The following is a 23,427-nucleotide window of genomic DNA, read 5'->3' as shown; positions in this document are numbered from 1 at the left end:
TGTGGCGCATGCGCAGTTGATCGACCCCAGCTGACGGAGCTGAGTGTCTGCGCGAACAGCAGCAGCGGTGCAGATGAGGCTCTTCATCACAGAATAAAATCACTGTCATTAATATTTCCTGCCTAAATAAAATGGACGCATCTGTAATAATAAAAACGCAAAGGAAAACGGCATCAAACCTCTCACAGTCACACGAGCAACTGCTGATGCTGACTGTCTAGTGCCAAAGTGGACGAGCTCATTTGGTCCATCAGTCTTCTCTAAAGGGAGCCTAAATGTGGAATGATTGACCTGTTAGCTTAAAATCAGAAAGTCATCTAAATGTTTTAGTAGTGTTCTTAAAAAGTGGTTAAAGCAAAACAGCAGTGTTTGCACAAATAGTCTACTGTTAGTTTGTTGGATCATGTTTGTACAAAATATTAGAAACACACGCAGCAGCACACTCTAATCTGCATAACCCAGCCCACGATCAGCTATTGGGTGAACTACAATGACGTCACAGATCCACATATCTCTTTCAATCGCTCACGTTAGATATAAAGCCGGAAAAGTGTCTTAAAGTCTTAAGTGTGATTGCTATATTAATCGATCTTAATCGAGTTTTAATCAGAAATAAAATGGCATCCAGACGACATCTTTCCAGAGCCGAGTAAAGGAAGAAAAGCTGAAAGTAAAGAGGTGTTCTGTTCTGTTCTGTTGTGTTGTGCATATTGCATTATTCAGTAGTGTGGTATTAGGACTAGTTTTAATAAATGTAATGATGCCCATGATCACAGAAATCCGTGTGTAATATGTGAGACTGAAAGAGGCCACATTCAGCATGTTTCATTAAATAATCCATTAATTATCTGCTCCACTGATTCACCTGCTGAAACACACAGGTTTCCCCCTCATCTGGTCAATATCTCATGTTACCCCCTGTCCAACATCTAATGCAGAGCTGATCTTGTGTAAATCTCAAGCTCAAACGTCTCCTGCATTTCTAGTTATGCAGATATTTCTGTTATTTATTTACACACAGATGCATTTGATTCGGGTAATATTTGTAGATGTTATACTCATTTACTTTATTTTAATGAGTGTTTTCTGCCTTGCAAACATAGATATTATGGGTTAAATATATCACAGTTAATACCAGTGTGTACACTTAAATATTAAATTGTGTTTTTGTGCTGTTAAACAATCATTATAACCTGATTAATACACATTTAATCTATTTAAACATTATTTAGAGTGCGCCTGCTGATGTAGGTTAGCTCTGAGTCGCCTTCAGTTTGCTAGTCACTCAGTTTCTGAGGTGGAGGATCTGCTGCTGCTGTCAGTCTGGCTGTAAACATCAGTACAGTGTTGGCTAAACTCACATTAGCATTACATGAGCAGTTAACACTGAATAAAGCTGAGCTGATCTGGTCATAGTCGTCATTATGGTGTTGTTTTGTTTCTAAAATAGACATCCTGGCGTCGGTCTTCAGACGTTTAGCACGAAAACTTGTTTTAACATGAAAAAGGAACCGTGTGTGCTGAATATATGACAGTCTCTGGTCTCCGTCACAGCGGCAGTGCTCATGTTTGGCTTCAGGTTTGCCTTCCATATGCTTGAACTGTCCTCCAGTTCATTCATTCATTCAGCAACACAGAGACATGTTGACAAACATTAGCATGCTAGTAGATCACCTAGCGACACCTGGGGGCTGTTTCATGAAAGTGGTTTAGAAAAACGGGATTAAAGTCAAAACCCTGACTCCAATGAGCCGAACTAAACATCCACGCTTAAACTGGCTCCATAACAGCAAGATGGAGATCCTGTGATCTAATCAGAGTTCAGTTGAATAATCTAGAGAGCTGCTCGTGCACGCTACTGTCCTGAAACCCTGCAGGTCGAGTATAGATGCATCAGTTATGTTGTGTGCTACTATAGACACGAGCGAGGCGCGTTAGCTTTTAAGAGTAATAATCAAAACCTACGGGTTCGCAACAAAGCAAGAGAGAAGTCTGACGGGAAACTGCAGATACAGGCCATTATTTAGGCCTATTAACGTTACATTCAATATTTGTCACAATATTTGTGCGCAGGTGTGAGAGAGCGAATGCACGCTCAACTGTTGCTGCTTTTAAGGAGAAGATGTGCATTGCAGACTCCCGTTAGCATTCAACATGTGCTCATCGTCAGCACATTAAGTTTTAAATAATGGCACCAAAGAGCCGTGCACAAGCGGCGGGATCTTTAATTTACTCCCGAAACCGCTGCAGACTGCTGCTTTCTCACAGATCTCACTACACTCCTCACTATAGCTCACTACACTCCTCACTATAGCTCACTACACTCCTCACTATAGCTCACTACACTCCTCACTATAGCTCACTACACTCCTCACTATAGCTCACTACACTCCTCACTATAGCTCACTACACTCCTCACTATAGCTCACTACACTCCTCACTATAGCTCACTACACTCCTCACTATAGCTCACTACACTCCTCACTATAGCTCACTACACTCCTCACTATAGCTCACTACACTCCTCACTATAGCTCACTACACTCCTCACAGATCTCTCATTTAAATGAAAATGCTCTACAGGACGCTTTACACTAATATATGTGTGCATAATCATCAGATTATTCAGTATCAAAGCAGAATTTGGAACTAATCTAACACCAAATAAACAGAAGATCAGTCCAAATATCACTACACCCAAATTAATCTACTGGGGGAAATAATAAATACAGCTGTAATCAACAGGAAAACATCAACAGAAACATAAAGATAAGATACAACTGCAGCTGAAATGTTGTAGTTTGTGTTTGTTTACATTAATTTGTTTAAATTTAAGTGTATTCCTGTTCTCCTCTTAAAGACGTTTGCTGTATATTTACTATTAAGTGACTATAAAGTGGGTGACGCGGTGGCACAGTAGGTAGTGCTGTCACCTCACAGTAAGAGGGTCTCTGGTTCGAGTCTCGGCTGGGTCAGTGGGTGTTTCTGTGTGGAGTTTGCATGTTCTCCCCGTGTTGGCGTGGGTTTCCTCCGGTTTCCCCCACAGTCCAAACACATGCGCTGTATGGGAATTGATCAACTGAATTAGTAGTGTATGAGTGTGTATAGGATTTTCCCAGTAATGGGTTGCAAAGCCATCCGCTGTGTAAAACACATGCTGGATAAGTTGGCGGTTCATTCCGCAGTGGCGACCCCAGATTAATAAAGGGCCAAAAAGAAAATAAATGAACGACTATAAAGCTAATCATCATTAAGAGGTTAAGTGAATTAAAACTGCGTCAGATTACAGATTACGGCAGCTGAATGTTAACATTACCTTGATTAAGCTTGAGCTTAAGCCTGACAGTTACACTGCCCTTGAGCAGGCTCGTTTCCCAGCATAGTTTACCAGAGTAACTGAGTCTGAACTATGGTAAATTTGATTTATCAAACCGAATCTGCCATTAATAAAGCTGAATAACCAACATAAGCCTGGCTTTTACTGTCAGCTTGGTTTCTGGAACAGCCCCTGCCCTCATTCGACTGAAAACTACTCTCCAAACCCACACGTCAGTGTTTTGTATTGTAGCTGAGTTGCGGTAATTCACCACAGTCACGCACCTGGAGCAATGGCGCCCCCACAGGCCAAACTGAACATGGATTATTTTTACGTATGGCAGATTCAGTAAGACACGTCGTCTACGTTACATTAAAGCATACAGTTGGTAATAGCCCAGGCTCCAATGAGCCATGAGCAGAGGGATTTGCTGGGATTAAATGGACCAACACAAGCGCTGCGTGACGTCATCAACCAGGACGTCAGCAGCGTCAGGACCTTCACCTGAGGAACGCGGCGCTTGATCTCCAGCAGGCCTGATTACATACGCAGAGATGTTTCTAAACAAGACCTGCTTGGTGACCTTCGACCCTGCAGAACAGCACACGGCGGAATAAAGGAGACGACACAGAGCCAAACGTCACAATGCATTTAATGCAGCGTCATGCAGCGAAAGCGAGCACATGCTAGATACGCAAACCAAAGCGAGCAGAATACATCTGAGGCCGCGCGCAGCAGCGAAGCCCAACATACACCCGCACAGAGCGCTTCCCCATAAAAATATCATCAGATTAAGCATATCGCCGATAAAAAATGTAGAAATGGAGGCTGATGCTGAAATCAAAATGGAGGTAATCAATCCTGCTCGTCTGGTCCTGAGGTCATCGTGGTTCTGATGAGTCCGAGAAACGTCCACAACACAGATCAAACACTGACAACACTGAGAAGGTCCCGCCGGCACGCGCACGCAGGCCGGTGTGTGTGGGGTAGTGTGGGTCACTCCATGAGGTTTGTGTGTTTATGAGGTTTTCTGGGTTGAAGAGGCCGAGTGTGTATGTGTGTGCGTTAGGTGAGTGTGTGTGTCGTTGTGTGTGTGCGTTTGATTGTCTGTATTTGTGTGCATGTTTATGTGTGTGCGTCTGTGTGTTTATGTAAGTGTGTATGTGTGTCTGTCTTTCTGTGTTTGTGTGTGCGTGTACATGTCTCTGTGTTTGTACAAGTGCATCTCTGTGTGTATGTGTATGTGTGTGTGTGTTTATGTGTATGTTTGTGTGTGTGTGTTAAAGCTCCCGGGTCTGATTGTTGAATCTGCTCGTTCCTCTAGGAGGCGGAGCCCGGTCCACTGGACCCGCCCTGCTCCATGTGAGTGGCAGCTGGTTTGATGGGCGGGGCATGCTGGTGCTGCAGGGCATGTCTCTCCAGCAGCGTGCGGTGTGTGAAGGCGCGGTGGCAGACGGCGCAGGTGAAGGTGCGCTCCACGCGATGTGTGCGCATGTGCACGTTGAGCGAGCTCTTCTGTGTGAATCGCTTGCTGCAGACGGAGCACTGGAACGCCCGCACGCCCGTGTGCACCACCATGTGCTTTAGCAGGTAATCCCGCAGAGAGAAGGAGCGCCAGCAAATGCTGCACTGATGAGGCTTCTGGCCTGAACACAGGCACACACACACACACACACACACATCATTACTCCAAACACGCACACTGGGGCTTACAGTGGTTATAACGATGGACAAAACACAGCACATATACTGTTCTTACAAACCGAACAGAACATATGTCTATATATATATAACGTGGTGATATACAAGTCTGTGGCTGTATGTGTTGATATGTGTGGTGATATACATGTCTGTGGCTGTATGTGGTGATATGTGTGGTGATATATATGTCTGGGGCTGTATGTGGTGATATGTGTGGTGATATATATGTCTGTGGCTGTATGTGGTGATATATATGTCTGTGGCTGTATGTGGTGATATGTGTGGTGATATATATGTCTGTGGCTGTATGTGTTCATATGTGTGGTGATATATATGTCTGTGGCTGTATGTGGTGATATATATGTCTGTGGCTGTATGTGGTGATATGTGTGGTGATATATATGTCTGTGACTGTATGTGGTCATATGTGTGGTGATATATATGTCTGTGACTGTATGTGGTGATATGTGTGGTGATATATATGTCTGTGGCTGTATGTGGTGATATATATGTCTGTGGCTGTATGTGGTGATATGTGTGGTGATATATATGTCTGTGACTGTATGTGGTCATATGTGTGGTGATATATATGTCTGTGGCTGTATGTGTTCATATGTGTGGTGATATATATGTCTGTGGCTGTATGTGTTCATATGTGTGGTGATATATATGTCTGTGGCTGTATGTGGTGATATATATGTCTGTGGCTGTATGTGGTGATATGTGTGGTGATATATATGTCTGTGACTGTATGTGGTCATATGTGTGGTGATATATATGTCTGTGACTGTATGTGGTGATATGTGTGGTGATATATATGTCTGTGGCTGTATGTGGTGATATATATGTCTGTGGCTGTATGTGGTGATATGTGTGGTGATATACAAGTCTGTGGCTGTATGTGTTGATATGTGTGGTGATATACATGTCTGTGGCTGTATGTGGTCATATGTGTGGTGATATATATGTCTGTGGCTGTATGTGGTCATATGTGTGGTGATATATATGTCTGTGGCTGTATGTGGTAATATGTGTGGTGATATACATGTCTGTGGCTGTATGTGGTCATATGTGTGGTGATATATATGTCTGTGGCTGTATGTGGTAATATGTGTGGTGATATATATGTCTGTGGCTGTATGTGGTGATATGTGTGGTGATATATATGTCTGTGACTGTATGTGGTTATATGTGTGGTGATATATATGTCTGTGACTGTATGTGGTTATATGTGTGGTGATATATATGTCTGTGGCTGTATGTGGTGATATGTGTGGTGATATATATGTCTGTGGCTGTATGTGGTGATATGTGTGGTGATATATATGTCTGTGACTGTATGTGGTCATATGTGTGGTGATATATATGTCTGTGGCTGTATGTGGTGATATATATGTCTGTGACTGTATGTGGTCATATGTGTGGTGATATATATGTCTGTGGCTGTATGTGGTGATATGTGTGGTGATATATATGTCTGTGGCTGTATGTGGTGATATGTGTGGTGATATATATGTCTGTGACTGTATGTGGTCATATGTGTGGTGATATATATGTCTGTGGCTGTATGTGGTTATATGTGTGGTGATATACATGTCTGTGGCTGTATGTGGTGATATGTGTGGTGATATATACGTCTGTGGCTGTATGTGGTGATATATATGTCTGTGGCTGTATGTGGTGATATGTGTGGTGATATACATGTCTGTGGCTGTATGTGGTGATATGTGTGGTGCTTTATATGTCTGTGGCTGTATGTGGTGATATGTGTGGTGATATATATGTCTGTGGCTGTATGTGGTGATATGTGTGGTGATATATACGTCTGTGGCTGTATGTGGTGATATGTGTGGTGATATATATGTCTGTGGCTGTATGTGGTGATATGTGTGGTGATATATATGTCTGTGGCTGTATGTGGTGATATGTGTGGTGATATATATGTCTGTGGCTGTATGTGGTCATATGTGTGGTGATATATATGTCTGTGGCTGTATGTGGTGATATGTGTGGTGATATATACGTCTGTGGCTGTATGTGGTGATATATATGTCTGTGGCTGTATGTGGTGATATGTGTGGTGATATATATGTCTGTGGCTGTATGTGGTGATATATATGTCTGTGACTGTATGTGGTGATATGTGTGGTGCTTTATATGTCTGTAACTGTATGTGGTGATATGTGTGGTGATATATATGTCTGTGGCTGTATGTGGTGATATGTGTGGTGATATATATGTCTGGGGCTGTATGTGGTGATATATATGTCTGTGGCTGTATGTGGTGATATGTGTGGTGATATATATGTCTGGGGCTGTATGTGGTGATATGTGTGGTGATATATATGTCTGTGGCTGTATGTGGTGATATGTGTGGTGATATATATGTCTGTGGCTGTATGTGGTGATATGTGTGGTGATATATATGTCTGTGGCTGTATGTGGTGATATATATGTCTGTGGCTGTATGTGGTGATATGTGTGGTGCTTTATATGTCTGTAACTGTATGTGGTGATATGTGTGGTGATATATATGTCTGTGGCTGTATGTGGTAATATGTGTGGTGATATACATGTCTGTGGCTGTATGTGGTGATATATATGTCTGTGGCTGTATGTGGTGATATGTGTGGTGCTTTATATGTCTGTAACTGTATGTGGTGATATGTGTGGTGATATATATGTCTGTGGCTGTATGTGGTGATATATATGTCTGTGGCTGTATGTGGTGATATGTGTGGTGCTTTATATGTCTGTGGCTGTATGTGGTGATATGTGTGGTGATATATATGTCTGTGGCTGTATGTGGTGATATGTGTGGTGATATATATGTCTGTGGCTGTATGTGGTGATATGTGTGGTGATATATATGTCTGTGGCTGTATGTGGTGATATGTGTGGTGATATATATGTCTGTGGCTGTATGTGGTGATATGTGTGGTGATATATATGTCTGTGGCTGTATGTGGTGATATGTGTGGTGATATATATGTCTGTAACTGTATGTGGTGATATGTGTGGTGATATATATGTCTGTGGCTGTATGTGGTGATATGTGTGGTGATATATATGTCTGTGGCTGTAAGTGGTGATATGTGTGGTGATATATATGTCTGTGGCTGTATGTGGTGATATATATGTCTGTGGCTGTATGTGGTGATATGTGTGGTGCTTTATATGTCTGTAACTGTATGTGGTGATATGTGTGGTGATATATATGTCTGTGGCTGTATGTGGTGATATGTGTGGTGATATATATGACTGTGGCTGTATGTGGTGATATGTGTGGTGATATATACGTCTGTGGCTGTATGTGGTGATATATATGTCTGTGGCTGTATGTGGTGATATGTGTGGTGATATATACGTCTGTGGCTGTATGTGGTGATATGTGTGGTGATATATATGTCTGTGACTGTATGTGGTGATATGTGTGGTGATATATATGTCTGTGAATGTATGTGGTGATATGTGTGGTGATATATATGTCTGTGGCTGTATGTGGTGATATGTGTGGTGCTTTATATGTCTGTGGCTGTATGTGGTGATATGTGTGGTGATATACATGTCTGTGGCTTTATGTATGTGCGTACCGGAGTGGATGAACATGTGTTTGCTGTAGTTCTTGCGCGAGCGCAGTGATTTCCCGCAGTGGCTGCAGTCGAAGGACGTCTCGGAGCCCGTCGGTGTGAAGCTCGGACCCGCAATGCATGCTGGGGTGGAGGGGGGTGGAGCTGGGGTCAGGGGTGCAGGGGGTGGGGCCTGCTGGCAGGAATCAGCTAAGTTGTCGATCACCATGGGTCCACCCACAAAGAAGGAGGAGGATTGTGATTCGCTGGCGGGAAACTGGAATAGCATCTGAGAAAAACACAGGGCTGATATACAGCGAGCATGTGTGTGTGTGTGTGTGTGTGTGTGTGTGTGTGTGTGTGTGTGTGTGTGCTCAGACCTGCGCTGCGGGTGGAGAGGGAGGTTTGCTGACTCGAGCTCGAGGGTTTGAGCCCAGAGACTGAGGGTCCGACTGAGACCAGAACCCCCCCGAAAAGACGGAAGAGTCCTCGTAGAACCCAGCCTGAAACAGACACAGACACAGACACAGACACAGACACACACACACACACACACACACACAGTGAACAATCTCTCTCTCTCTCTCTCTCTCTCTCTCTCTCTCTCTCGCGCACACACACACACACACACACTCTCTCTCTCTCACCTGTGTGTAGCCGTGGTGTGAGGTGTTTCCTCGCTCGTCCATCTCGAATAGCCCCTCCCCTTCCTGCACACCTTCGTTCTTTACCACCACCTCAGCTCCGCCCAGCACCTGCACGTGGCACACACACACAGTAGCTGACAAACATGGAGCTAGGAGTGTGTGTGTTACCGGCAGGCGCAGCGGCTGTCTCTGTTTGTGTGATTGGTGTGTGTGTGTGTGTTACCTGCAGGCGCAGCGGCTGTCTCTGTTTGTGTGTTTGGTGTGTGTGTGTGTGTTTGGTGTGTGTGTGTTACCTGCAGGCGCAGCGGCTGTCTCTGTTTGTGTGTTTGGTGTGTGTTACCTGAGGGTGCAGCGGCTGTCTCTGTTTGTGTGTTTGGTGTGTGTGTGTTTGGTGTGTGTGTGTGTGTGTTACCTGCAGGCGCAGCGGCTGTCTCTGTTTGTGTGTTTGGTGTGTGTGTGTGTGTGTGTTTGGTGTGTGTGTGTTACCGGCAGGCGCAGCGGCTGTCTCTGTTTGTGTGTTTGGTGTGTGTGTGTGTGTTTGGTGTGTGTGTGTTACCTGCAGGCGCAGCGGCTGTCTCTGTTTGTGTGTTTGGTGTGTGTGTGTTACCTGCAGGCGCAGCGGCTGTCTCTGTTTGTGTGTTTGGTGTGTGTGTGTTTGGTGTGTGTGTGTGTGTGTGTTACCTGCAGGCGCAGCGGCTGTCTTTGTTTGTGTGTTTAGTGTGTATGTGTTTGGTGTGTGTGTGTTACCGGGAGGCGCAGCGACTGTCTCTGTTTGTGTGTTTGGTGTGTGTGTGCGTGTGTGTGTTACCTGCAGGCACAGCGGCTCTCTCTGTTTGTGTGTTTGGTGTGTGTGTGTGTGTGTGTGTGTGTTACCTGCAGGCGCAGCGGCTGTCTCTGTTTGCGTGTGTGTGCGGTCTGCCGGTCTCGCTCCGCCTCTCGCTCCGCCTCCTGCAGGTCTCTGTCCTCCTCTTCGCTGAAGCGCTCAACTCCGCCTCCGAGTTCCGCCCCCAGCTCCGCCCCCACACCGCCATACTCCACGGCTCCGCGTTCGTTAGCGGCGATGTTCTGTCCGGCGCGCTCCGCACTCAGCATGTAGATCTCCTGCGAGCAGCTGCTGGCCTTCAGCATGGCCCCGCCCCCCGCTACGCCCAGCCCCTCGCCTCTACACATGGCCCCGCCCCCTAGCTCAGCGAGCGGCATCAGAGGGCCAACTCCACCTTCCAGACCGCCACCATCACCCTGAGCCCCGCCGAGAGCGGCCGCCATGTCGGATCCGCAGTCGGCGGCCATGTTGTAGGCGTATCCCTGCAGCGCGGCGTTCTCTCGGGCTTTCCCGCCATCGGCTTCCTCCTGTTTGGGCAGAGCAGCCCCCAGGGGCCCGCCCCCGGCCCCTCCCCCTGCGGCAGCGGCGGCCTCCACGGCGGCGCGGCGCTGCGAGATGATCTGCGTGCACTCGTCGATGACGGTCTTGATCTGCAGGATGGAGGCGGCGGTCAGGATGCAGAGCGCCTGCGAGTGCAGCACCACCAGCGACCCGGAGTACATGAAGTCCACCAGCTGCCGCACTGTCTCCGCAGGCACCAGCGGCGGCACCGAGATCTCCGAGTGCCCCAGCAGCAGCTTGTCCTGGAAGAAGGGGCTTCCGGCCGCCAGCACGCAGGCGTGAGCGCGTAGAGACGCGTCGTGGATCCGCACCGTCACGTCGCAGAACAGCCCTTTCCTGCGCTGGGACCGCAGCGCCTCCAGCACCGACTGACTCGAGTTCTGCAGGTGGATGTAGTGCACGGCCTCCGGAGCCGACGCCATGGCAACACACGCCTCTCTGAAAACACACACAGAGATACACACAGATGAAACACACACACACACACACACACACACACACACACACACACACACACACACACACACACAGACACACACACACACACACACACACACACACAGATGTATCGAGGGCTTGACGTGAACTCTTCTGATCAGCAGACACTGTGGCTAGTAGATTTCCAACAGTACTAGCCCCTCTGCGTTTTAAGTGCATCAATGTGACTTTGACATGCTGAAACTGCAGATCGAGATGTTGTGTTGTGTCCACACGCCTCCTCATTGCTCTTGTGTGTGGTGTATGAGATGGCTCATCGCGTGAACATGAGCTAATGGGTCGCGGTTTCATAGTGTCGTATTACAGTTCGGTTGTAAGTCTGTTCATTGGTCCAAATGAAGGATTTACTATGTGTATCTCTGACCACAGCAAACATAAATGTAGAATTATTTCTTATCCACGAATGTTAAGTGTGTCAAAATGAGCAACACAGCTGTATACCACACTTTTATTTAACAAACACTTCTTAAATAAAATAAATGTAAAAAATAATTATTGTCGTGTCTCTAAAATCTGCGCAGTGATCTGTCCTGATCAGCATTAACTACACATAAACAGAGAGTTAATCTCATATTAAAGCGATGATATCGTCAAATAATGATAATTAAACTATATTAACACAAATAACTGCCAGCAAAAGAGAGCAGGTCAGAAACACTGTGATAATGAAAGGATGATCACGGTTAGCGTTAGGCTAATTAATACTCTGTTAAACTGAAAGCAACCGGCGCTGCTTACCAAAAGGCAAATCTGGAGCTCCTGAGCGCAGGAAGAGAAGCGATCGCACCAGTTGCGTTTCCACTAGGCACGGCTGCTTCACGCAATGAAATGGGAGCGCGTGCGCGTTTTAAACAGTGATCATCCTCTTATTCTGTATTCACCTGCTTTCTTTTGCGCAGGCGAACACTATTTTTTGTCAGTCGTGCTGCTTCCCGATTCTAGGATCGCATTTGCACACATATTGGACCATCCTTATCATGGAACGCTGCTTTTAATGGTTTAGTTTAGCTTCAAAACTATCATTTAAACATTATTAACCAGCCACAGTAGCTAGCAATAATTATTACAACAATAATAATTACAACAGTAATTATGTTTGCTGTCTAACTCGCAACAGCTGAAATCTAGCCGCATTTAGCGGGTGGCTGGTGTTAAACGGCACCTATGGTGAAAAATCTACTCTTCAAGCTGTTTGGATGGACATGTGTGTAGGTATAGTGTATACAGCGTCATATTGGGCTGATATAAACACACCCAGTCCTTTTTTCTCAATTTAACAACATAAAAACGGTGGACCAATTAGAGCGGTTTTCAGATCGACCACAGCTTGACGCAGGAGTGCGGTCCCCCCGCCCACCAATATTGACTGACAGGCGCATCACCATATCCTCAGTTTGTTGATTCACGTCCGCCATTTTCAGTGTGAGTCAAAGCGACGTCACCAGAGGAACAGCCTTGCTCTATTTGTAGATGGAAGGCTCATTGGGCTGAACACGAGATCATCATTCTCCACATGATCGCTCTCATCGGCAGCATTGTTTGTAACTTTAGGTGGGTTTGCAAACATGTGTACTATTCATTGCGTCTCTCTTAAACTTCAGCCGTTTGCATGTCCCGCGGTTACAGAAGCTCCCTGTCATCTTAACTCTGTGCAGCTGGTAAGTGCGAGCGCGTTGCCTCACGTGCGCGTCCCTCCAATGGAAATAACGAACTTCCCTTAAGCGGGTCGCACACCAGAAGTGCCGCTCGGCGACGCGCAGCGCCATGCATTGTAGAGTTCTAAACATAGGTTTCTATCAGGATACACACACCGGCACACTGGACACGGGTCATAGTTCAGCCGCGCCACAGAGCGCCAGCCGAATACTTTCATCTTATATAACATGCGAATGTGCGCGTCTGGTGTGCCGTGTCGCGGCTCTGAGCGGCGTATCCGGTGTGGGACGTCCTTTAGTTATAGCCTCAGTCAAAGTTAATTCAGTGTGTGTGGTTATTAGTCTCGGTGTACAGCTCAGAACTTTAAACTAGCACACAGCAGTAAACTCTACAAAGACACAGATGATTTTGTAAGTCTGATATATTCTGGCACATTAGGAACACTGACTCCTCAACAGTAGTCTCTGCTTGGTCTGTGTCCGAGTCGTACATGTACAGCTGAATGCTGGTCCTCTCACTCATACTGCTTCTGTCAACAGAGATTCTCTGTTGCCAAACACAACATGGGGGAGCTCTTGGCTCCGCCCCTTTGTTAAGTTGGGCGGGAAGTCGAAACAAATTTTCATGTGAGGCAACACGCCCCTAAAACAGCGACCCGTGACCACGCCCCCAACATGACACTCTCTAACACATTATAATGAACACATCTGAACTGTTTTGAGCTGAACCTAGACTGGCACACTCAGAGGAACTGTAATATTCATATTAATAAAGGGGTAAAACAGGTGCCCTTAACGTCAAGCCCTGGATATAACACACACACAGAGATCGGCACAGTCGGGCTGTAACAGCACAGGGCCGTCTGATTGGCCACTGCTGTGGAACTGACAGTAATGAGCGCCGCTGCTGCTGCTGAAGGCTGAACTCTAAACACACGCTGCTGCACAAAACGCGAGTGTATAACAGTCTCTCTCTCTCTCACACACACACACACACACACACACTTCATTCAGTGACAGATGTAGCAGTGTGAGCATCACTGCAGTGTTTATTCAGCATCACTGCGCTCAGTCTCACATTTCTCTGTGTTGCTGTTGAATAACTCTTATTGTCTTGCGCTTCTGTTGACATTATTACTGTTATTATCAATCAGTTTATTGCTGTTATTATTATTATTAATTAGTGTTGGGCGGGTTTACACATTCAGCTGCTGAAATGACTGTAATAATATGGAATATTCTCGGCCAGACTGTGTTATGATGCTGTTGTTATTGAGTCAGTCCGACATCAGATATGAAGAGGCAGAAATGCGCTTAACATGAGGATCAGATCCTGTATCGCGATGCGTTCTGCTGCAACACACCGCTGAACACCACACAGACACACTGACAGAGCTGTGTATATACACAGAGAGATACACACACACACATTACAGATATACTCGAATTCAGTAAACACACACATATAAACACAGACAGCAATACAGTATCGCGCGCGCGGGCGCGCACACACACACATCTGCAGGATCCGTGTGACACCCACAGTAAGCGCAGAGCGGGGGTGTATGTGTGTGTTAGCTGTGTCAGGCTCACCTGAGGATGTGTTTAGACCGCGCACACACACCGCATCACCGCTTTAACACCGAAGCGCAGTTTATTAGCGGAGAATCGCGACGCGAAGCTGCTCTGCGCTCACGGGCCGCGACGTCCGCAGACGGGCTGTCAAAATAAGAGTCCCCGCGCCAGACGGAGGCCTGTCAGAATAAGAGTCCTTACACCAGATGCCAGTCCTTCAGAATAAAAGCCCGTCACTACCGAGATGCATTTCTGGTTTTGGGAATTTTCATTCAACGAATCCCTTCACACAATAATGGTAGCGCCACCGATCCTTCAGATAAACAGTGAACACGATGCTTGGTATTTTAACATCATTTAAGCTATAATGATAACCTAATCTGTGGACAAAGCTCTTTTAGTTGATGTTAGTTTTGATCCTCGAGGTTTCTCTGTTGTCCCTGTAGTGCAGTGATGTTCACTGTGGAGCGTCCCAGATTACAGCACACTGCACCACTATACTGAAGTTACTGCATGTAGAAGAGCATCATGGGTAATGTAGTCTGTCATATCAACACACACACACGCACACACACACACACACACACACACACACACCTCATATTCAAGTTCCACACAAAATACGAGGTGTTTTTCACACACAAACGGTTTATTCACCTTAGACACACATGTCTGAACACACACTCTGCTGCATCAATATTTCTGATCAACAAACATTAATATTGATTAATAACAGAGATGGAGAACGTTCACAGAATGTAGACTCGCTGAAGGAGATCATGCTGATCTGTATCCTCATGAGGGTTTGTTACACACACAGTAAAACAGAACACACTCCATACACACCAGCAGCAGCAGAGCACCGAGCATTTACACAGACACACACACACGAACACACACACACGTCTATAAAGTGATGTGTTTATAATGATGTGTGTGTTCATGATGATGATGATGATGATGATGTGTGTGTGTGGTGTGGTGTGTGTGTGTGTGTGTGTATAATGACGCAGGTATGACAGCAGCAGGTGGTGAGTGATGAGCAGCGCTGACGGATGAGTGAGAGAGTGAAGCCGTCCTCAGAGTGCTGTGGGGGTCGGGTTAGGGGGACGGTGGGGTGACGCAGACACACAAAACAGTAGAAAAACAACGAAAACCTATTAAATGTCCCCACAATTCACAAAAACAAATGTGTGTGTGTGTGTGTGGTCTGTCCGTCAGGCCTGCGTCTCCAGCAGCGGCGGCTCCAGCACACATACTCCTGCGTTGCGCCGCTTTCCTCCAAAGCGCTGCGGTGAGCGAACACACACCTGCTGAGCCTGACACAGCTTCTGGATGAGGAAACGCTTATCACGACCCTCCTGCACACACACACAGACACACACTGAGCTCCAGCAGGAATACACACACACACACACACGCACAAACACACACTGAGCTCCAGCAGGAATACACACACACACACACACGCACAAACACACACTGAGCTCCAGCAGGAATACACACACACACACACACACACACACACACACACACACACACACAGACACACACTGAGCTCCAGCAGGAATACACACACACACTGAGTGTTTGCTGCAGATCTCACCATGGCCAGCTGATCCCGGAGCTGCTCGATCACACGCTTATGAGCCCTGGCTAGAGCGATCACATAGAACATGCCCAGACTGCAACACACACACACACACACACACACACACACACACACACACACACACACACACACACATCATTATCATCATCATCATCTTTATGAACACACACGTCATTATAAACACACACACACACATCAAACGTCATTACAGGGACGTACACACACACACTGTAAGGTGCAGCCCAAGCGGTGCTCACTGCAGAGCCACTTGGGCAGAGCTGAGCTCCAGCTCCTCCTTCCTTGCACTTCTTCTGAGTGATGTCACTGGGGGTTGGGTGGGTGTACGCATTAAAACAGCTTACAGGAGGTGTGTGTGTGTGTGTGTGTGTGTGTGTTCACCAGGTGATGACGAAGAATGACACTGCGCAGGCCTCAGATGCGAGCGCCAGCAGGAAGGAGTGCAGGCCGGGGTGCAGCTGCGAGATCGCCTGCGGGAACACCATCCAGGAGGAGGGGAAGCTGACGAACGGCCCACAGGCGCGCGACGCCGGGATCCTGCAGGGGGAGGGGGCTTTATTATACACACATATCATTATACACACACACACACACACACACACACACACATATATATATACACACACACACACACACACACACACACACACACACACATACATATATATATACACACACACACACACACACACACACACACACTGACTCTGCGATGCTGACGATCACAGGGACACAGGCGAGCGCCAGCCCGATCAGCAGCACCGCCAGGAAGAAGAAGGTGGAGCTGGAGGCACGGAACGGCCGGGTGGAGGGACGACAGTTAGTGACCAGAGACACCTGTGGATACACACACACACACACACACGCACAACCGCAGTGCGGTAATCACACACACACAATACCAAAGCTTCATTAGAGGAGATGAGATCACTGCTGCACACAGCTGACTAATGCTCATCGTGTGTGTGTGTGTGTGTGTGTGTGTGTGTGTGTGTGTGTGTGTATATGTGTGTGTGTGTTTGTGTGTTTGTGTATGTGTGTTTGTGTGTGTGTGTATGTGTGCGTGTGTGTGTGTGTATATGTGTGTTTGTGTATGTGTGTGTGTGTTATATGTGTGTTTGTGTATGTGTGTTTGTGTGTGTGTGTGTGTGTATATGTGTGTTTATGTATGTGTGTTTGTGTGTGTGTGTGTGTGTGTATATGTGTGTGTGTGTTTGTGTGTGTGTGTGCGTGTGTATATGTATGTTTGTGTGTGTGTGTGTGTGTGTATGTGTGTGTTTGTGTGTGTGTGTTTGTGTGTGTGTGTGTATAAGTGTGTGTGTGTGTGTGTGTGTGTGTGCGTGTGTGTGTATGTGTGTGTGTATGTGTGTTTGTGTGTGTGTGTATGTGTGTTTGTGTGCGTGTGTGTGTGTGTGAGACCTTCTTGAGGTAAAACACCAGCACGTATTTGACGGTGTTGATGGCGGGCAGCAGGGGGGCAGTAGAAGGTCCCGATCCAGCAGATGGTCTGCCCGTACACCATCTCCAGAACATTCTGCGGCACCGAGAACTCCTGCTGACCCAACCACTGGGTCACTCCACAGCGCCAGTGCTGGACCACCATCCTGAAGGAGCAGAGGCTCAGGGTCACACACACATCAACATATGTACACACACTAGAGCTGGGCAATATGGCAAAAGCAATGATGGTGATGATGGTTTGGCATCAGCTGATGTGGATATTGATCAGGATAAAGGTCAGATCTGTCAGTGGTCAAGGGGTTTTCAGCATGCCAATCCCTCAGTGCAGCTCACTGAACACATGTAGTGAACTCTTCCAGCTGTCTGACAATAATAAACAAAGGAGCCATCTTAATTCAGCACTTACTGTTCAAGTGTTCAACAGTCACACACATTAACTACAGGTTACTGATATTATTGATCAACATCAGGACAATATCAGCAGGATAGGAACACGTCAGGGTGAGTTAAAGCTGACAGGATGCTCAGTTAATGGGGAGTATAGTGAATTTAGGGTGAAATATCCTGCACTATATTGTATTTAGGGATGTTAATGATTACTTGATGATTGATTGATTGTCAATAACCCATTAAATGATAGACCTAATTGATGACTGATGAAGCATGGACATTTAAAGGGTTAGTTCTGCTTTGTGAGACGTGTCCGTGCATTACATCATCAAGTGTGTGCAGTTTACCTTATGGAGTCTCCCTCTTCACATCACATATTACAGGACGCATAACCCCCTGATATGAACAGATCTCTGCTATATCTGCTGGTGTTTAACAGATTTTATCTGCCGGACTGGCACCAATAGGCCTATACAGACTCGAGACATGCGAGACATGCAGGAGCATCTCCATTCACTCAACCAGTTTCTGAGCTCTCTCATCCTTCAGACCGAGTTTATTCCTCTGAGGTGATCTAAGAATACTGTCAGTGCTGCAGATAGCTTGTAAAGACCGTTCAGCTCACGCTGCTCAAACCGCGCTTCATTAATGAATTAAACTGATACCGTGAACACAGGTTAACGGACTGTGCTGGTGCTAAAGCATATACTATAGCAGACTTGTTTTAAAGCGCTTCACCTCAGATGTTATTCGTTCTTCTTGTTAATGTTGTAGATCACTGACCAACACAAAGCATACATCAACATGAAGATGCGCACTGTACAGAGCGATAAGATGAAACGTCAGGGAAACGTATCTAAAGCGTATATATGTTTAGGTCATGCCTGTCTGAAACAACAGCAGGTGGATGATGAAACATCAGGATTTAATGAGTGTCCACGGCTGCTGGAAACGTCTGTCATACACTTGCTGCAGTTTTAATCTGTCATTATTGTGCAGATTAGGTCTGGAGCATCTGATCTCTCCTCGAAGATGAGGGTCAATAGTGGTATTACAGATTTCAAAACAAATATCTTTATATTAAGCTTGACCACACAAGATCTGATCAACGTCGTGACGAATGCCCTTCAGTTCTGCAGCCTGTAGAGTTCAGCAGCAGGTGTTGATCGAGATGTGTTGGAGATTGTGCTGTCCATCGTGTCTTTGGTCTGTCTGGGTTTCTCTCGTTTCATAACTGATGACATGAGACGCTTGCGCTGGTTCACCAACACTTGTTTGGGTCTGTAATGTTATCAGCATCTTGATAAGGGTGGTGTTGTTTTAAATGATGAAGGTGTGTGGTCTGAGCATGTGCACGTTGCTCTGTTTAGTGTCGCATTGCAAAACACTATACAGTCGCTCCAGACTACTGAAGTCTAGTGACGTTTCTGGTCAGCAATGTCTGTGACCTCTTTACCTTATTGTTTTTCTTACTCCGCCAAGTGTAACTAACACTGTATGGCTGGACACCTGTACTGTGTGCAGCATCCGGGAGGGCAGCCTGCTAAACACCTGCGCAGCGTTACGCTCAGTGTGTAGACATTATCCAGCACTCATCAAGCTGTCATCGCTTCATCGAAGAAATATATATCCTGATAATTATTGATATCGAATTATCAGCCAGCCCTAACACACACTCACACACACACACGCACGCACGCATGCACGCATGCACGCACACACACAGCAGATCTTACTTTCTGGGGAACTCCACGAAGACGGTGACGGCAGCGACGATCAGCAGGTCAAAGATCACCAGCTTGTACATCTCCTGACCAACATGAGTCTCCCAGCACTGCGCGCACACACACACACACACACACACACACACTCACCTTCAGGAAAGACTAACACACTCACAGACGTATGATATCAGTGTGCGTGTGCGTGTGCGTGTGTGTGTGTGTCGTACCGGGTACATCTGGTGGTTGTAGCCGCATTGACAGTCTTCTGGTTGTTTGCAGGATGTGATCTGAACCCACAGAGAGAAGAGCAGGACACCGATACTGGCCAGACGCATGAACACACACCTGAGGACACACACACACACTACAGCTGAATATCTGCTCCATCAAAACCTGTTAGGTCTAATGGAAATGACTGATGTGTGAATGATGAGTGTGTGTGTGTGCGTGCGTGTGTGTGTGTGTGTGTGCGTGCGCCTGTGTGTGTGTGTGTGTGTGTGTGCGTGCGTGCGTGTGTGTGTGCCTGTGTGTGCGTGCGTGCGTGTGTGTGTGTGTCTGTGCCTCATCAGTGTGAAGCGGATCTCGAAGGCGGGTGAGTAGTCCTCGAAGGCGATGATGATGTTGAAGATGAGCGGTGTGATGAAGTTGGCGAGTGTGATGACGATAGACGGCAGATACTCCACCACCAGCTCCAGCAGGAACATGCTCTTCTGCGCCTGCACACACACACACACACACACACACTGAACAGCTCTCCGTCCACACTACACCACAGAACACACACATCACCTGACCACACACACACACCTCGGCCTGCTTGCGCTGTGAGAACACCGTGGCCCTGTAGATGCAGTAGAAGCAGGTCCCGAGCACCGCGATGACGAACAGGTTGAGAGCGCTGCGCAGGGTGTAGATGCGGAGTCTCTCGCTGCGCGTGCGGCTCGCCATCTTACGCTTGATGCGCTCCTCCTCCAGATCCGTCTGTGGTCAGAGAGTGTGTTAGCGGCGGCGGGGGGAGTCTCGTTATGGTCTGCGTTCACAGATACACACCTTGAGCTCGTACAGCAGGCTGCTCCGCTTCAGCCGCGCCGCCGTCTCGTTGGTGATGCAGGAGTCCCAGCCGGCGAACACCTTATTGCAGAAGCTCTGGAAGCGGTCCTCATCCTGAACCAGCTTACGCTTGAAGCCCGAGGCAGACCTGACACACACACACACACACACTCATCAGCACACCAACATGAGCAAACGTGTTTGGTATAGCACTGCTGTTCCCCTCTCCTGGCAGTGGTGCTCACTGCAGAGCCACATGGGCAGAGCTGAGCTCCAGCAGGGGGAGTTTGAGCTCCAGCAGGGGCAGTTTGAGCTCCAGCAGGGGCAGTTTGAGCTCCAGCAGGGGGAGTTTGAGCTCCAGCAGGGGGAGTTTGAGCTCCAGCAGGGGGAGTTTGAGCTCCAGCAGGGGGAGTTTGAGCTGTTTAGCGCTCTACCGTAATGTGCAGTGTATGAGCGACCGCTGAAATACCTTAGCGACTAGACTGACTGTTATTGAGCTGGCGGGCGGCCCGACTGCAGACAACACTGCCTCTGTTTGACGTCTCCGTCATCATCTGTTTCACCTCTGCAGGGATGAGTTTAATGCTGTGACACATGATTTGATTACGTTCTCACGCTCATCCAAATGCATCACATGACTCTTTATTTACTGCATAAGCCCAAGCCCAAGCCCGGCCCGACCCGTCTAAAATAGTAGAAATTAAGCCCAAACACACCTGAACCTGTCGGGTTCCTTCAGGTCAGGGCGAAGATCTCTAGAGTGAAGACATTAAAACAGCCTATAGGAGCCACAGTGGCTCTGCAGCGAGCAGCGTCTCTCTCCTGACACCATCAGATCACACACACACACACACACACACACCTCTTGACGATCCAGACGAGGCTCAGCAGCAGGTAGCAGATGGTGGACAGCAGGTACGCCAGCGGCAGGTTGTAGGTGAAGCGCGGATGGATGAACTGCGGCTTATAGAACCCGTAGAAGAGATAGGTGCGCTCCAGAAACCCCTGCACACACATGCGCACACATTTGTTTGGGACCCTGGTGTGTGTGTGTGTGTGTGTGTGTGTGTGTGTGTGTGTGTGTGTGTGGTCAGAGCAGCACACAGTGACGTTCCTCACCGTTCCTGACAGCAGGTCTGTGATGTGCTCGTGAAACACCACCAGACCCTGACGAGACGTGTCCGGATACACACTGCACTCGCTCACTGCAACACACACACACACGCACACGCACACGCACACACAAAAACATGAGTGTGTATGGTCTGAGCAACTGCTGTGTATGTGCGTGTGTATGTGTGTATGTGTCTGTGTGTATGTACCGTTGGTGCTGCTGTGGGTGGTGTTGTGTGAGGTGCGGGATGAGATGATCATCGGCAGCATCACGAACACAAACATCAGCAGGAACATGACGAAGTTCAGCAGAACCACAAACCGCAGGAAGGAGAAGTAGGAGAGGATACCTGTGCCGAACATACCTGAGGAGCCCGCACACGCACGAGCGCACACACACACACACACGAATACACATACACACACGCACGCACACACACACACACAGATATACAGACACACAAATGAACAACACAGATGCACAAACAGACACACAGACACTGATGGGCAAACACACACACACATGCGCGCTCACACACACACTGACCCTCGATGAGGTGTATGTCTGCCCTCCAGAGCTGCAGGGCTGCGAGCGCCTCGGCTCCGTCCTCCTTCATCCGCTTCAGTGAGCGACGCACACTCACACTCCACACACCCCAGCCGGAGAGAGCGCCGCCCTGCTGGAGCCGCTGCTGCTGCCTGCACACACACACACACACACACACACACACAAACACACACAGACATTCAGAGTTATATCTCGTTGTATTAGTTAGCTATACCGCTAATGACTCTGAAATCTCGCTGTATAGTTAGCTATAGCGGCTAATAGTTGTAAAATCTCGCTGTATTAGTCAGCTATAGTGGCTAATAGTTCTGACATCTCGCTGTATAGTTAGCTAAAGCGGCTAATAGTTCTGAAATCTCGCTGTATAGTTAGCTATAGTGGCTAATAGTTCTGAAATCTCGCTGTATAGTTAGCTATAGCAGCTAACAGTTCTAAAATCTCGCTGTATAGTTAGCTATAGTGGCTAATAGTTCTAAAATCTCGCTGTATAGTTAGCTATAGTGGCTAATAGTTCTGAAATCTCGCTGTATAGTTAGCTATAGCAGCTAACAGTTCTAAAATCTCGCTGTATAGTTAGCTATAGTGGCTAATAGTTCTGAAATCTCGCTGTATAGTTAGCTATAGCAGCTAACAGTTCTAAAATCTCGCTGTATAGTTAGCTATAGTGGCTAATAGTTCTGACATCTCGCTGTATAGTTAGCTAAAGCGGCTAATAGTTCTGAAATCTCGCTGTATAGTTAGCTATAGTGGCTAATAGTTCTGAAATCTCGCTGTATAGTTAGCTATAGCAGCTAACAGTTCTAAAATCTCGCTGTATAGTTAGCTATAGTGGCTAATAGTTCTAAAATCTCGCTGTATAGTTAGCTATAGTGGCTAATAGTTCTGAAATCTCGCTGTATAGTTAGCTATAGCAGCTAACAGTTCTAAAATCTCACTGTATAGTTAGCTATAGTGGCTAATAGTTTTGAAATCTCGCTGTATAGTTAGCTATAGCAGCTAACAGTTCTAAAATCTCGCTGTATAGTTAGCTATAGTGGCTAATAGTTCTAAAATCTCGCTGTATTAGTCAGCTATAGTGGCTAATAGTTCTGAAATCTCGGTGTATAGTTAGCTATAGTGGCTAATAGTTCTGAAATCTCGGTGTAT

General features: G+C 47.0%; 2 protein-coding genes across 2 annotated transcripts; both read right to left on the bottom strand.

The window, feature by feature from the left end:
• Nucleotides 1–3,950: 3,950 nt before the first annotated feature.
• zbtb45 (zinc finger and BTB domain containing 45) lies at nucleotides 3,951–14,521 on the bottom strand. Its single transcript, XM_056452672.1, has 6 exons — nucleotides 14,364–14,521; nucleotides 10,107–11,055; nucleotides 9,234–9,341; nucleotides 8,967–9,089; nucleotides 8,611–8,875; nucleotides 3,951–4,962 (listed from the first exon to the last, which is right to left on the bottom strand). The coding sequence occupies exons 2-6, from the start codon at nucleotides 11,037–11,039 to the stop codon at nucleotides 4,637–4,639; spliced, it is 1,755 nt and encodes a 584-aa protein (XP_056308647.1). The 5' UTR covers nucleotides 11,040–11,055; nucleotides 14,364–14,521; the 3' UTR covers nucleotides 3,951–4,636.
• A 452-nt stretch (nucleotides 14,522–14,973) lies between these two features.
• Nucleotides 14,974–22,406, bottom strand: LOC130220305 (transmembrane channel-like protein 7). The gene is given in 15 exon segments (XM_056452670.1): nucleotides 14,974–15,706; nucleotides 15,952–16,030; nucleotides 16,357–16,512; nucleotides 16,682–16,812; nucleotides 17,395–17,454; nucleotides 17,456–17,579; nucleotides 19,563–19,660; nucleotides 19,778–19,895; nucleotides 20,112–20,266; nucleotides 20,358–20,531; nucleotides 20,601–20,748; nucleotides 21,463–21,605; nucleotides 21,720–21,805; nucleotides 21,923–22,078; nucleotides 22,261–22,406. Coding segments are annotated over 15 exon segments (1,842 nt in total). The 5' UTR covers nucleotides 22,331–22,406; the 3' UTR covers nucleotides 14,974–15,562.
• Nucleotides 22,407–23,427: the final 1,021 nt, after the last annotated feature.

The sequence above is a fragment of the Danio aesculapii genome, unplaced genomic scaffold, assembly GCF_903798145.1.
Source record: "Danio aesculapii unplaced genomic scaffold, fDanAes4.1, whole genome shotgun sequence".
Taxonomy (NCBI): domain Eukaryota; kingdom Metazoa; phylum Chordata; class Actinopteri; order Cypriniformes; family Danionidae; genus Danio; species Danio aesculapii.
This window is presented reverse-complemented; position numbering and strand designations above follow the sequence as displayed.

Bases quoted from the DNA above. Each gene is read 5' to 3' on its own strand.
- zbtb45 (XM_056452672.1), bottom strand. From the start codon at position 11,039: ATGGCGTCGGCTCCGGAGGCCGTGCACTACATCCACCTGCAGAACTCG. The intron at 9,090-9,233 runs GTGAGAGAGAGA...TGTCTGTTTCAG, and splicing joins CACACCACGGCTACACACAG to GCTGGGTTCTACGAGGACTC. The intron at 4,963-8,610 runs GTACGCACATAC...GCCTGTGTTCAG, and splicing joins ACACATGTTCATCCACTCCG to GCCAGAAGCCTCATCAGTGC.